This window comes from Musa acuminata, chromosome BXJ2-2 (assembly GCF_036884655.1).
Source record: "Musa acuminata AAA Group cultivar baxijiao chromosome BXJ2-2, Cavendish_Baxijiao_AAA, whole genome shotgun sequence".
Classification (NCBI taxonomy): domain Eukaryota; kingdom Viridiplantae; phylum Streptophyta; class Magnoliopsida; order Zingiberales; family Musaceae; genus Musa; species Musa acuminata.
In genome coordinates, this window is record NC_088339.1 from 23,071,876 (window position 1) to 23,086,163 (window position 14,288).

The 14,288-nt window shown below is 35.2% G+C and overlaps 1 protein-coding gene across 1 annotated transcript in view; it reads right to left on the reverse strand.

Annotated features, from left to right (window-relative positions):
• The window catches only part of LOC135605409 (callose synthase 10-like), a 60,120-nt gene that overhangs the window by 38,823 nt on the left and 7,009 nt on the right, over positions 1 to 14,288 (reverse strand). Inside the window, exons 7-19 of the mRNA XM_065095464.1 lie at positions 10,803 to 10,892; positions 6,465 to 6,562; positions 6,274 to 6,391; positions 5,602 to 5,730; positions 3,410 to 3,486; positions 3,250 to 3,328; positions 1,592 to 1,684; positions 1,394 to 1,496; positions 1,101 to 1,224; positions 811 to 1,000; positions 660 to 712; positions 292 to 352; positions 80 to 161 (exon numbers count right to left, since the gene is read on the reverse strand). Coding sequence (XP_064951536.1) covers positions 80 to 161; positions 292 to 352; positions 660 to 712; positions 811 to 1,000; positions 1,101 to 1,224; positions 1,394 to 1,496; positions 1,592 to 1,684; positions 3,250 to 3,328; positions 3,410 to 3,486; positions 5,602 to 5,730; positions 6,274 to 6,391; positions 6,465 to 6,562; positions 10,803 to 10,892 — 1,297 coding nt within the window. The remainder of the gene's footprint in view (positions 1 to 79; positions 162 to 291; positions 353 to 659; positions 713 to 810; positions 1,001 to 1,100; positions 1,225 to 1,393; positions 1,497 to 1,591; positions 1,685 to 3,249; positions 3,329 to 3,409; positions 3,487 to 5,601; positions 5,731 to 6,273; positions 6,392 to 6,464; positions 6,563 to 10,802; positions 10,893 to 14,288) is intronic.

Sequence of the window (14,288 nt, forward strand, 5' to 3'; positions counted from 1 at the left end):
TTACAAATTTTATCATCTATAAACAACTGAGAAAGTGAGAAAGGCAACACACATGATAATCTTCAGGCAGTAAACTAACCCTTTGACACAAGATCATGCCAGGAGTACTGCAAACCATTCAGTTCAACAATTACTTTTGTTGGATCAACCAACGGCTTAATCTGAAAATTTGAGTAAAGTTGGAAGACATTGTCAAGAGAAAAAGGAAGATACACAAGAAAATAAAATTCTTTAAAACAATAAAACTCGTTCATACTAACAACAAAAATAAATGGATAGGAATCTGCTTGCCTGGAGATAGTAAGCAAACAAAAACTTGCAGGTAAGTATGACCATCCAGTAAAACACATACCTGATGCAATCACGAGGAGAAACTTTAAGAGAGAAATAAAGAAAAAGAGAAGAGACAAAATTAAATAACTACAAAAGCAGTAATCACAATCACAAACATAAGAACAAGAATCATCTTCAAAAAAATTTCTTAAACCAATTTCATTTGTTTTTCCTAACTAACAAATTTCATTAGACCCTAAAAACTGCTGAGCATTTATACTTGTTCATGAAGCCTAAATTGCCTCACTGGTAAATTATTGATGTGTCAAATCAGCTCAACCTAGTAAACAATAAACTGCTATGCTACCAAGAAAATATGTACATACCGGGCATAACTACTTGTCTTCTCAAAAAGACCACGCCCAACAAAATATCGTTCCTGAAAATTAACAATTCAAATAAATGCACGCATATAAAGATTCATCTTCAGGATTGAAAAATAAATGATCATATTGGAAAGAAACAAAATAAAATTACTTCATAAATCCATTTGAAGAATTGGAAGAAAGGCCACCGGTCAGACATATCCGAGAGAGTATGGCAAGCTGGAATCTTGACTAATGCCGCAAACGTCACACGAATAACCACATAAACACCCAAAATAAGGGTATATATGCGGAAATAGGTTGAATCTGAGTTCCTATTATTTCTTTCATCCAAAACCTTCCTGAACTCAGATTTAGAAAATCAAAAAAGTATGAGCAAGTTTTTGCCCGTTGGTGTTAACAAACTTCATTTGTTTGCAGCACTAAATTCACATAACTTACAAATAAAGATATGTCAAAATTGTAGAACTGCAGCCAAACCAAATAAATCTTATAATCAATCTTGAGATAGCAAAGCCTCTGGTTGTACTATAGGCCCCAAACATGAGTAGGACATCCAGACAGCCTACAAGCAAAATGAGGAATTGCAAAAGTGTTTTAAAAAAAAATCAAACATTAAGAAACAACATAACACAAATAACTAAAACACAAGCACTTGCTAAAATTAAACTTTAAGGAAAAATGTTGGAAGACAAGAGAAACCACATAAATTTGGTATATAAAGAGTTACATACTCTCAATGAAGTGCAAGATAAAAAAAGCCGGTCCTACACTAAGTACTACTTTGAAGGTATTCAAGTTAATGTGCCCATCGTAGAAAGCAATAATTGTCAATGCCTGCATTAAATGATAGAACAAACAGGATTAAATTATTATACAGATTCTTAAAAAAATTTAAATGCAACCACTCGAGGAATCCCTTGCTCTCAAACCTGGAACATCAGGAAAAGGAAAATCCAAAGCCGGTGAAAGCTCCGATACAAATGCAAAAAGGTACGGTGCTCAACGAACCCAGTTTTCCCGGTCTGTCAGAAGCAAAGAAAACAACAAATGATTACATTGCAAAAGGATTACAGAATGCTGAAATATAAAAATAATGTAGTACAGAGATATTGACAATAATCTTCAAGTAGAAAAAGATATGAGTTATAAAGATAATATAATAAACAAAAATGCTGGAGCTTAGCAAACTGCATACCGTCATCTAAGCCATAGATATAATGCATTTTTTATCATATGCAACAAACACTAAGACAAACAAGACATATTGTGTATAATTCCTAAGTCCATATGAAGCTATATCTAGTGGATAAATGACTAGCTAATGAGGATGTGTTTCAACACATAACTCATCATAACCTTCAGAAATTGCCCATGAAATTACATTGACAAGGTGACAACAGTCTGATAACCCACTGGGGAATATAAAGGTTAGAAGCTACCACATCAACAATCAAGACTGCCACTATAACCAATCAAGACTTTATCATATTTTTAAAGAAAAAATAAAGGCATTAAACAAGAAACAATATAAATAAAAAAAGAGTGCCATAAGAGACATTAGTTAAAGATTCTTAAATTCACACCTTTCATAAGAGAATTATCCTGATAAAATCCCACAGCTGATAACATAATATCGACAGAGCAGACAAAGATGGCATCAACCTTTATGAACAATTTAATTGAAAACCTACAATAGACCTTACAATCTCAAATACATTATGGAACTTTTAAATCATGAAGAAGTTTCTCATGCTATTCCTTGCATATACAACATCAAGAAGCAGAGAATTTATTATGTGCATCAGCAAAACAACTTTCACCATGTAACACCCATCGACTCAGTCTACTCACAAGAATAAAAGACTGGAAGGCAACCACAGACTTAATATACAACAAAATTCACAAAATACAGACCAGGAAGATGAAAAAACAAGATTCATAGATAAAGCTTATAAACAGATTTACAAAATAGCACAGTCGCTAAAAGCAAGCACATAAATAAATGATATAAAAGCTGCATTCAGCTAAAACAAAGGTATACAGACATACAATATCAGAAAAATGGTTTGGAAAATAGGACATAAACAAGATATACGGTGAGATCCAAGGAAGCACACATAGCTACTTGAACAACAAGTGTAGCACTTTAAGCAAATCAAGAGCACAGAACTTGTTTAGTAGAAAGTATATACTTCAAATACTTAGGCAACTGAACAGGAATACAATCATGGGAAGCAAAGGCCTAACAGTTAGAAATTAAATCATGGCGAACAAGTTTAAACATGAATCCAATAGAATTTTCTGAAAAGTGAAAACAATGAAGACTCCTGAATATTATAAGAACCAAATGGCAAAAATATTTCTATTGCCTACATAAGGCAAATAGCAATGCAAATGAAATGAACAAATTTGAGAACCAAGATCCAATTACAGCCTAAGTTTATATCCAATTTGAGAACCAGATAAAACGCAGAAAGAAGCCGGTTCTATCATGACTTGAGATACATCTAATTTAATACTATTCTGCTAGATACCCACAATCTACAGATATTGAATGCGATAAGAAAGAATAGCATTTAGGGTTTACCCTCTTCCACTTCTTTGGCTTGAGGAGAAATGAAGACTCATCTTTTAGTGGCCATTTTAACTCCAAGCAAGAAGGAGACCTACAGGTTCGGCATAAATAAAAACACCACCAACGAATAATGATTGATAGAATCAAATAAACAACAAGAAAGAAAGAAAACCAGAAATATTCATTAAAATCATCATAATTCCGCCAAGCAGAGTGCGCAGCTTTTCCATTATTGTTGCTAGCAGCTTCCTGAATATCAGTAGGCACATTAGAAAACAAGACTGAAAATGTCATCAAATACTTCTGATGATTATAGATGATACAATTCAAAATTTGTTTGAAAAGACATTTAAGGCATTGGGATGACCTTGTGTGTTGCCAGAACAAACAATAAATTAAAAAAAATTAAAAAGAGTATTTAGCCCCTCGATGTAATCATACAGTTAAGCCTCTCAATTATGACAGGCAAACAGCTTAGAAGGGGCGGTCTAAATAAAGCATAGAATGTAGTCAAACCTTGTCATCGTCATAATAATTACTCAGTATACTGGAATGAGAATTTTAACAAGTTCAAGAACCAGTTATCCCATCTCATTATGTTATTATCCAATTTAACCCCTTTCTGCTCCTCCTTATATCAACTAACAGCTTCAAGTTCTTTGGTTTCTATACCTCGCTGTATAAATTTATGTGTATATTCCTAGTCAATCTAATTAAGGTATGCTGAATGATGGCATGAATATATATTTGTGCTGCATCAAGGTGTTAACATATGAATGTATCTAAAGAATGGTTACCAAGCAAGTGATCACGAAGCTTGCTACATAATCAGTTTATAAAAACTAAGTTAATCAGAACAATAAATTTGATATTTCTTTATTCAAAAAGCAGGTCTGGTTCAGCATTAAAATTGTTAACAGCCTACAGCAACCTACTAATCATTAGTTCAAAACTTCAAATAACAAATCAGCATCTAGAAACACAAGAATATGCCTACCAACATAACTTCCCAGACCGTGGTCGTAAATGCTTATTGTACTAGTCACCATATATTTATGCACATATGTTTCAATCAAGTATTTTAGGAATTTACATATTCTTATTATTAGTACCAATCTCCAGGTGGATAATCTTAAACATAATAGGTAGCACATGAAATCTATACCTTCACAATTGCTGAAAACTAAAATTTAATATTATTGCCATTACAGTTAAAGTTCACAGAAAACAAAGATTCATTTATAGAGCAAGGACAAACATGTCACTTTGCCAAATCTATGCATGCAATACTCCCCTGTTATGATGCTCATTACCACGCAGCACACATGGCTATACAGTTAATGACTACCACAAAGAAACAAAAGCACATAGGGATTACTATAAAATTCCAAATAAGAACAATTTATAATTTCACTTCACCTTATGGAACAAACAAACAGGAATGAGGTGAATGAATCCTTTTCTTCATGGCAATGATTCATGTTCAAACAGAATTGCATAAACCAGAACTAGGAAGAAGCTCAAATAACACGCGGTTCATGAATCTTTTGCCATGTGAAAAGCATGTAAAATTAAACAAACAGTTCAAACTACGAAGCTCAAAGGCCAATCAAACAAAATTTGCAAATAAATCAAAGTTGAATCATTAACTGAAAGCAAAAATTCAAGGTGTATTTCCCAATTTAAAATTCAGAAGTAAATAGGTAAACATTGCAGCATTTGTGACATAATTTAAAAATGCATAATTACTATGGGGTGTTGACCAGTAAAATCATCTTCTTTACCAGGAAACTAAAAGTGATAAATGATAGAAAACAAATAATTGACAGTTATTAGTGAACCAGATTGCTCAGGCCTCATGCAATTTGTCAGGAGGAACTCAACCCGTTAGTTTTTACACAAGGACAAGCAGTTCAAAAATGCGCAACTGTCATGCTTGTCTTGCCACAAGTGGTAATTATTATAAAGGCCTACCATACCAGGGCAAATCCAAAATCATTCACAAAGTACAGGTCAACACTTATGTATCACATGATACATATGGAATTATTAAAAACTTCTAAATCTCAGAGCAAACACATGCCAATTAAAAACTATAGAAAAGTGCAATCTCAAATGAACAATTAAGCAACCATATTCAACAATTAATACAATTCAGACAGCTATACAGTAATTGACAACAATATTCAACAATTAAGCAAGTTTACAAGTGTACAGTCAAGCATGCAACAAATTATTAAACTTTGAGATCCTTCATATCTACATTTCATAAGCCAGTCAAAAAATATTGCTACTCTATAGATTCTGCTCAATCATACCACAGAAGGAAAATAAAGATTTTAAGTCACTTTAATAGGAACCCACCGCTGCCATAGTTTCATAAATAGGAAATATGACTTGCTTAAGATATGATACAGAACCATCAGCGCAAATAAAACTCTTAGGAGGAACAGCATTTTGGGAGTCTAAGATTGCATCCAAATCCTTTGCCATCTGCAAACATAAATCAAAAGTTGGCACAACATCTAAATGTGGATATAAAATAGTTAATAAGACACGCAAGAAAAAGACAACAAACACAGAAATGAAATTTTCATTTTGATCCAAAAAGTTCCTACCACTAATGTGCAGGACCAAAAATATTAAATTCTATATAATTTCTCATTGTCCCTAGGTAATACCATGAAGCACTTTCTGTAGACACAAAAGGAACTCGTCAACAAGCATAACGCCCAATCAGATGACTTAATTTTACATGCCAAATGATCAAAATAGTTAAATAAAACCTTTCAAACGAACATAATAGAAAGATAATCAAAAAGAAGTTATTTAGAACATGCCAATAGAAATGGCATCAGTAACAGAGATACAAATACATTGCTGTAAATTTTAGAACATTTATTCAACATCAACAATCAGTGGTTCTTGATATAGTGAGAGCTATTTATAGATACCCTGGTTCATATCACATAAGTCATGCAAATATTAAGCAATTAGGTATACCAAAGCAAAGTACTACAAGTCCAAGATACTCACATGATGAAATATGTAGCAAATGCACTCAGGAAGAAAGCGGACATTAGCAGCCTCACCCCAGATAAGATAGTACAGAGAAACCAAGATGACCTTCCGGTTCTTATTAAGTGCTTCCAGACTGCAAAAAAGCTTGATACTGGTCAATCTCCCGGGGACAGATATTATCTTAAGCAAATCAAATTTAGACTTACCTGTTCCAAGCTATTCGCGCACCCAAGTACCTGCACCACTTAATATAGTTGTCTAGCACTTTGCGGAAAACTTCAGTGACAGCCTTCTCATCAACTTTCTACATTTCAAAGAAAAAAGATCCAATTTAATGCTAGGATCTGTAAAATGCTCAATCTGGTCAATATGTTTATCGACATGAAGAAATGCATAAAGCCAATTGCTGCAACCACTAATATAATCAAGAGTAAGGATGTTTGTCAGTAATAGATATATGTTAAGCACCAACCATAGTGCCAGGTTTAGAGAAAGCAAAGTCAGCAGTAAGCTCATAAAGCTTCTACACTATGAATATACAATCAATGCCCAATAGGAACCCTCATGCAGGGTGTTTTTCAAACGATGTAATATCCACCAACAATGAAGCAATTGAAATTCATGTTAGGAAATGGAAACAGAATTTTCCAGGGAAAATGCCTAGATATAAAAAGCAAAACGCAGGGATTACTTTCCAAAGCCTAGAATGACTTGTATAAACAGAAAGACAAATTAACCGGACAGAGTACAATAGCAAAGACCTCATGAGCTCTGACATTTTGAATTTTTTTGGCAACAGAAGGAAGAACTGTAAAGACAACCCTGATGCATGTCTTTTACAAGATTAGCATACACAAGGTTAAGAGTGAATCATGTGATGAGGAAAAATGTTTCTCAAAAATGGAGAAGGCACAAACACAAGATCAGAAAATCATCAATGATGTTACAATATATGCCACAAAAATCAAGAAAATTCTTGGAACCACCTTAGTTATGTTAGTCGGGTTAAATTTAATAATTCCACATTTTCTTGTCTAATTTTACTAATTCTGACGGCTTCTAATGATGCAGAGAAGATACTATGGGAAAGAGCAATGACAAGTTAAGCAAATAACCAGAGCAAGCCACATAAATTTGATTGATTCCCTCCTACATCAATCCACCTAAAATAAATCAACTACACCTTACCTAAGGAGCAAAAAGTCAAAGGAATCAACAACAGAAACTCCATCAAACACTAGAATGCCAATGTCACTCTCTCTCTCTCTCTCTCAAACCAGTACGGCAACAATATAGCACCTATCAATCAGTGATTTTGTACCAGTATGCCAATGTCACTCTCCCTCGCTAAGGTCCAAAAATGCCCGAGGCGCTAGGCACTCACCCAAGCAAAGCAAGAAGCTAAAATATAAAAATATATAATATAATTAATAAATATAATTATTTAAATAAAAATATGTTATTAAATTAAGAAAATCAGGTACAAAATCACAATGTCACATTAATAAAAAGTCTCAAAAATCAAAACAATAAAATTTTACATCAAATCTATTGAGTTACTTTGTACACTTGCCATTTATTCTGAAACCTAACAATAATTTTAAATAAATAAAAAATAATAATATTAAAATCAAAATAATATATTATTAATCTAATAAATAAAAATACTATTATTAGTATACAGTTAGCAGTATACTGTTAATATACCGTTAACAGTATAATGAGAAGAGTGTGAGAAGACCGAGGCTGCTGAGGCAACAGTAGCGGTAGCAGGTGACAGCGGTAGCTCGAGTGGGAGTGGGAGTGGCGACGACAGGGGGAGCGGCGAGCGACAGCGAGAATGGGAGTGAGAGATGCAAGCGACAGCGGGAGCAACGACAGCAGCGACGAGGAGCGATTGTGGCAACGGCGAGTAGCGACAGTAGCGGCGAGCAGCGACAATGGCAGCGGCAGCAGAGAGCAGCGACAGCGGAGAAGAAATCTCGATGGCAAAATCGCGAGTGTTGGGTTGGGGAAGTCGGAAAAATCACGAGAGGAAGCATGATATCGGTGATTTAGTTGATTCAATTGAACCAACTAAAGCACCGGAGACCAACCAGACCTAAAAATATGGTTTGGTCGCCTGGTTTAACCCAGGCGCTCGCCCGAAGCGCCCGGTGCCTGGGCTCGGGCGAGCGCCCAGGCGGCGCCTCTTTGAAGCACGCCGCCTGGAAATGAAGTGAGGCGCTCGGGCCTCACCTTGCCTCGCCCGAGCGCCTATTGTAATCACTGCTATCAATCTTCTCTATGCATTATGTGATTTATGTCCACACCTAAGTCTAATATTTTTCTTAGCTTCTAACCAAAACATCTATACAGAGCTTCCAATGTCTTCAGATTTTTTCTTAAACTATGTACAAGTTGGAAGGAAATTGTGTTAATTGTACTTGAAGTCACAATTCTAGTAACTCCAACCACTATAATGAAGCTTCTTCTTCCGTGCAAATTAGGCATACTCCCAACCATAATAGTGCAGTTAAAAGTTGCCTAGTATTCATCAAATCCAAATATTATGACTCAGATATAAGGAAAACAGACCAACGACTTTCTCCATTAAAGAAAAACTAGCTTAAGACATTTTATCTACATGAATAAATGTCAATATGACCAGATTAGAATCTCTACATGTCTAAGAGGTATATCATACAAAAATAACCATAGCTCAATTTCCTATACCTGCAATACAATCCACCAAAAAAGACCAAATGTCCTGACGAGAAGTTACAGAAATTTCTCTCTTCAAATTTTTTATAAAAAAAAAGCAAGAATCTTCATCCACTTGAGTAAAAAAACAACATCTGCCTATGCATGTAGTCCAACAATGAAGCTCCATGAAACAGTGCCATTAAATGTTTTAGAACAAACATATACAGAAGGAACTACCAAACATTCTGATCCTCCCTTCAGCATACGTTGCTAAGAGATCTAACTAGAGCTTGTTGATAGAAAAAAAAATGGAATATTTTCTTACACCCAAATTATTCATGATCTCAAAAGAATTAATTAAACATATAAATGCTGAAAACCAATGTTTCAACAAGATAATAAATATTGCTAATTGATGGTTATCATCATTCTTTATCATTTTCTATCATTAAATCTGCAAGTGTATGTTTCCTTTGCAACAAGATAAAACAAAACCCATGAATACAAAAATAGCACAGAAAGATTGACCCAATCCAAAGGCCTCATCTGACTATACAGTTGGCAAAAGTGACGGCAAAAAATGGGTACACCTACAAATAGTCCAACCGATGATGTCAAGAGGCTCTCAGGTGCTCGCCTAGGCGCTTAGCAAGGCAAAGTGAGACTTGAACACCTCAATGGACCTTGGGCAAGGCACCTCCAACTAGATGCCGCCTAGGCAAGCGCCTTAGCTGAGGCACTGGGGTCCTAGTACTCACCTGGGGTGAGGTCAACCCAACCCAAACCCAAGATGGTCAGCATCTCAATTCTGAACCAATCTAAACCCTAGTACCACCAAGCAATGCAATTAGTCCCTCCTCAAGCCCACTCGAGACCTGTACTGATCTCATCACTCCCTTCCCTTTCGTTTTTCTTCCCTCTTCCATTTTTCCTCCCCTACTTTCTCCACGCCCTTTGTGAATGCTCCATTATCACCATCCTTGCTTCTCTCTTCTTCATTATTCTCTACCCCTCTCCATTATGTGTGACTAGCACCCTGCTGCCTCCACCATCTTCTTTTTTCCTCTCTCTAAAGCCTTGCACCAGATATCGTTGCCCTCTCTGACTTCCTCTTTCCCCTCTTTTATCTCCTTTATCTACAGCCAAAAATAGTAGTCATCACTATCCTCCACTCCTTCCTCCAATTTATCTTCCCTTCCTCCTCCCTCTTCTTCTCTCCCGAGCTCCATGTCTTAATTAATCAATTTAACATGGCAATCTAAATTACATTTAAAGTACACGAACAACTAAAATACGCCAGAGAAATCATCAAGAAACATTAAAAGAATTCTGGATGGAAGTACAACTAAAAGATCTCTGGTATCATCATTGCATGTTCTGTGAGAAAACTACCCAAGGTGGAATATTTCTGGCAAAACAATATGAGGTTCTTGTTTTGATTGAAAATCTTATCTAAATGATTACATTTATCCTTATTATACTTTTATAGTTTTTATAAGGTATATGCCTTGTTTTGCTTAGGTGAACACTTAGGGCCATTAGAAATCTTGATGCCTTATAGTCCCTAGCACTTATAGGAACACTGCATCTATCAAAACCTTCGTTTGTGCCAAACAATCATTGGTTCATTGGGGGGATGAAACAACTTGGCGGCATGAAGTAGTGAGTTAGAACATTTTTCATAGGCATCAATAAATTTTGGCAGCTGACTAATGAATGCACAAGAAAAACGATTTACAAAACCAGTCATACACTCATATACAAAATAATTACGTAATATGTATCCAACATTCAAGAACGTAAGAAACAAACAGCAACAAATTCAACTTGTCATAACATCAGACGATAAAATTACTCACTGGTTCTGATTCAGCAGGTAAGCCTAGCCGAACTTGAGCATTTGCTAATGCAAGAATGACATTTTCTCGCTGATTGCGGATGTTATCTTTCTGTAAACCAAAAATATGTGTTTGTCATTTCACCATAGACAAAGTAACAAACACGCATATAATTGATAAGCTACAGCACCACAGAACAAGGAAAGAACTAAAAGTCTACTTGCTAACCAAAGTTAATAGCATCAGGGTGACTTCAACTCTTGCACCTTAAAATAAACAATGGGCAATATTTTGTCATTTCTACCCCTCAGATTTACTAGCATTCAGGGTCCATAGAGACAAGTTTTATTGTACATTGTTCATCATTTTACAGACCAAGGTTCTAAAAAGATAGCAATTCCACAAACCTATCAGACCAATATAGTACCATTATTTCGAGTGGTACATTCATCTATAAGTTTATATCATTACATAAAAAATTTAAAAAAAAAAAAGAAACAGTATATGTACTGAAATCAAGATATATGTTTCGATGTCGGTATTTTGGTCAGACCTATAAATACCTGTTCGCACATACTGGTCCCACCAGCTTTTGAAACTTTATCTACAATAACAAGCCGTAACGTCCCAACTATTTGAAATTAACTGAACAGACTGCTATTGAATTCTGCTTTGGCAATATTCTTAATTAAACTAAGGGCAATCAAGTCTCAATTTATGCTTCAGCTAGAGTTTTCTTATGACACAACTTACACCAGATGACTCACCACATCTAAGTAGGCAATCTGCATGTATTCTTTCAACATATAACATCTTAATGGCTCCTCATCACTTTAAGTGTTTGCAAATGAAAACATTTCTTATAATATCTTTTTCAATAACTTAAAACGTCAACCTCAATATTTTTCATCACATTTACATTAGCTTTTTGTATGTTATTTTTTAATAAATCAGCACTATGATCAACGGTAAATGACTGGTCTTACAATTATTTCACAACTTTTTTTGTCTATGAAGCACATAATAATCACGAAGAACTCTCAACTTCATGTTCCTTTCCATTTTAACAAACCCATTTAACTCTGTGGACAACATCTTCGTCTCTTCTTCCATTGATTAATACATCCAATATAACTAAAACTTCAATGCACAATAACTTACATTCCATATGTCTTCAGGACACACTACAGACTTTTTTTAGCACTGCTAATTGCATTTAATATATTTAAACATAGTCCTACTTGGTCTAAAACTTTATTTTCTGAAATATGGTGTCATGAATCAAATCCAGATTTACATCCAGCAGAACTCTCTACCAGTCAAAAAATATCTTCAACAACAACATACACCATGCAGAACAATCATATGAATGGCTAGTATATCCATCCATTGCCAATGTGAAAAAAAGAGAAGAATTGGAACAGTTTATTCGGGTAACTTTGAGATCATAGAAACAACACAAACCTACAACCCTAATAATAATGGCAACACAACACTATCATTCATATTTTTTGTTGTACCAATATAACTACAGGATACTCCTTTGCCCTCTTTCTTAAAAAAGCCATCATGACAAATCTCTAGGAACCATATCATAAGGTTTTTTATGTGAATAGAAGTCATGTTGAAGTATTTCTTCTTTGTATATTCTTTTCATTATATGTCTTAATGAATAAATAGTACCTATGGTCGATCTTTTTGACAAAAAAAAACAAGTTGCTTAACAAAAATACCCATCTTGTACTCCTAATTTACTTCAATTACTATTTCTATAAGTTGCACACTATGGCTCATTAGGTCAATTTCTCACGATTAGAGTAACTTTTTATATTTTCCTTCTATATGTTACCATCAAAAGAGAAAATTCTTCATTCATTGGGGATCTTTTTTATTCTAAAAACTTTCTTAAATAACTAGTCCACCAAACCATGGGACACTGTAACGGTCAGCCCCATATGTACTGGACAGTACATGTCAATCCAATGAGGAACAGTAACCCAGACCACCCCGTACCCAAAAGAGATGCTTTTGAGCTCTATCAGAAATTCGGTTGAGCTTCTTGAGCTGGAGAAGAGATCTTCCTACTGATATTCTCCTAGTCCCTCCATCTCATATTCTTTTGAGTATCTTGAGCTTCCAAATTCTTAACATTTTCTCTCCTACTAAAATATTTTTAAATTTGTTGAATAAGTTCGATTAACAAAGGGGACACTTCAATTTGAAGACATGAGGTAAATCCACTTAATTATAACTTGATTCATGACCATTTATGATCCCTTATGGATCATGCCTAGACTCGCAAGGAAGGAAGCTTGATTCGTGCGGATGGAGCCTTCATCCTTGCGAATCGAGGCTTCGTCCGCAAGGATGAAGGCTCGATCATATGGGTCTAGGCTCAATGAGCGCCTTGATCCTTATGGATGGGGCTTGATTCTTATAGATTGGGAGGCTCGATCTACAAGGATAAAGGCATGAATCTAGCCATTGATCTTAATGGATCTAGGCTAGTTCCGCTTGGATCTGTATAGATGTTGCCCAGATTTATGCTAGGTCCTAGATCCTTTATACACCTTTGTGGATCAAATTTTATTTGTTAAGAATTAATTATTCTTATAATTTATGAATTTGATTATGTTGATAAATCTTCATATGAGAATGACCACAAACCAACAAAACTCCAATCTGCAAGGATCAAGCCTCCATCTGCAAAGATCAAGCCTATTCTTGCAAATCGAGCCTAGACCCACAAGATCAAGCTTTCATCCTCGTGATTGAAGCTTCCATCTGCAAGGATGAGGCACCATTCATACAAATCAAGCCTCAAACCTTGTGGATCTAGGCTCAATCAATAAGGAACAAGCCATAAATAACCGTGAATCAAGTTCTAATTAAGTCATTAGTTCATAATATAATGAAGCCCCGGAATTAAGTCTTAAACAAAGATTAAGCAGATTTACCTAATCTTGAAGAGATTCAATTGAAGCTTCTCCTTTAGCAATTAAGCTTCTTCAATAAATTGAATAGATCTCATGGCGAATATGAAAAGCTCATGAAACTCAAAAGAAAATCAATAGGAGGGACCTAGAGAATGTCAGCAGGAGGGAGATTTCTCCTCCAAGCTCAAGAAGCTCAACGTAGCTTCTAATAGAGCTCAAAAGCATCGCAATTAATTTGTTTGCCACTAACAGCTCAAAAGAGTACTAAATGGCAAAAGTCCCCAGCAAGGAAAATAAACCTGTCCGCATCCTCACTGCCTAGCATGAGGAGAACCCAGTACCTGTTTTCCCATTGCACCTATCCCACCGGTACAAAGTACCATGTGTTAATTGATACCTTTGATGTTTGAAGAAATCATCATGTGACCTTGACAAGCTGAAGGACTTGAGGTGTGTGAAAAAAGAAAAGGATACATACAGAAAAATTGGATGCACAAGTGCAATAGTCAACAAGTATTTCAAGGTACTCTCAACTTCAACAACAATAACTTCAACAAGTATTTCAAGATCA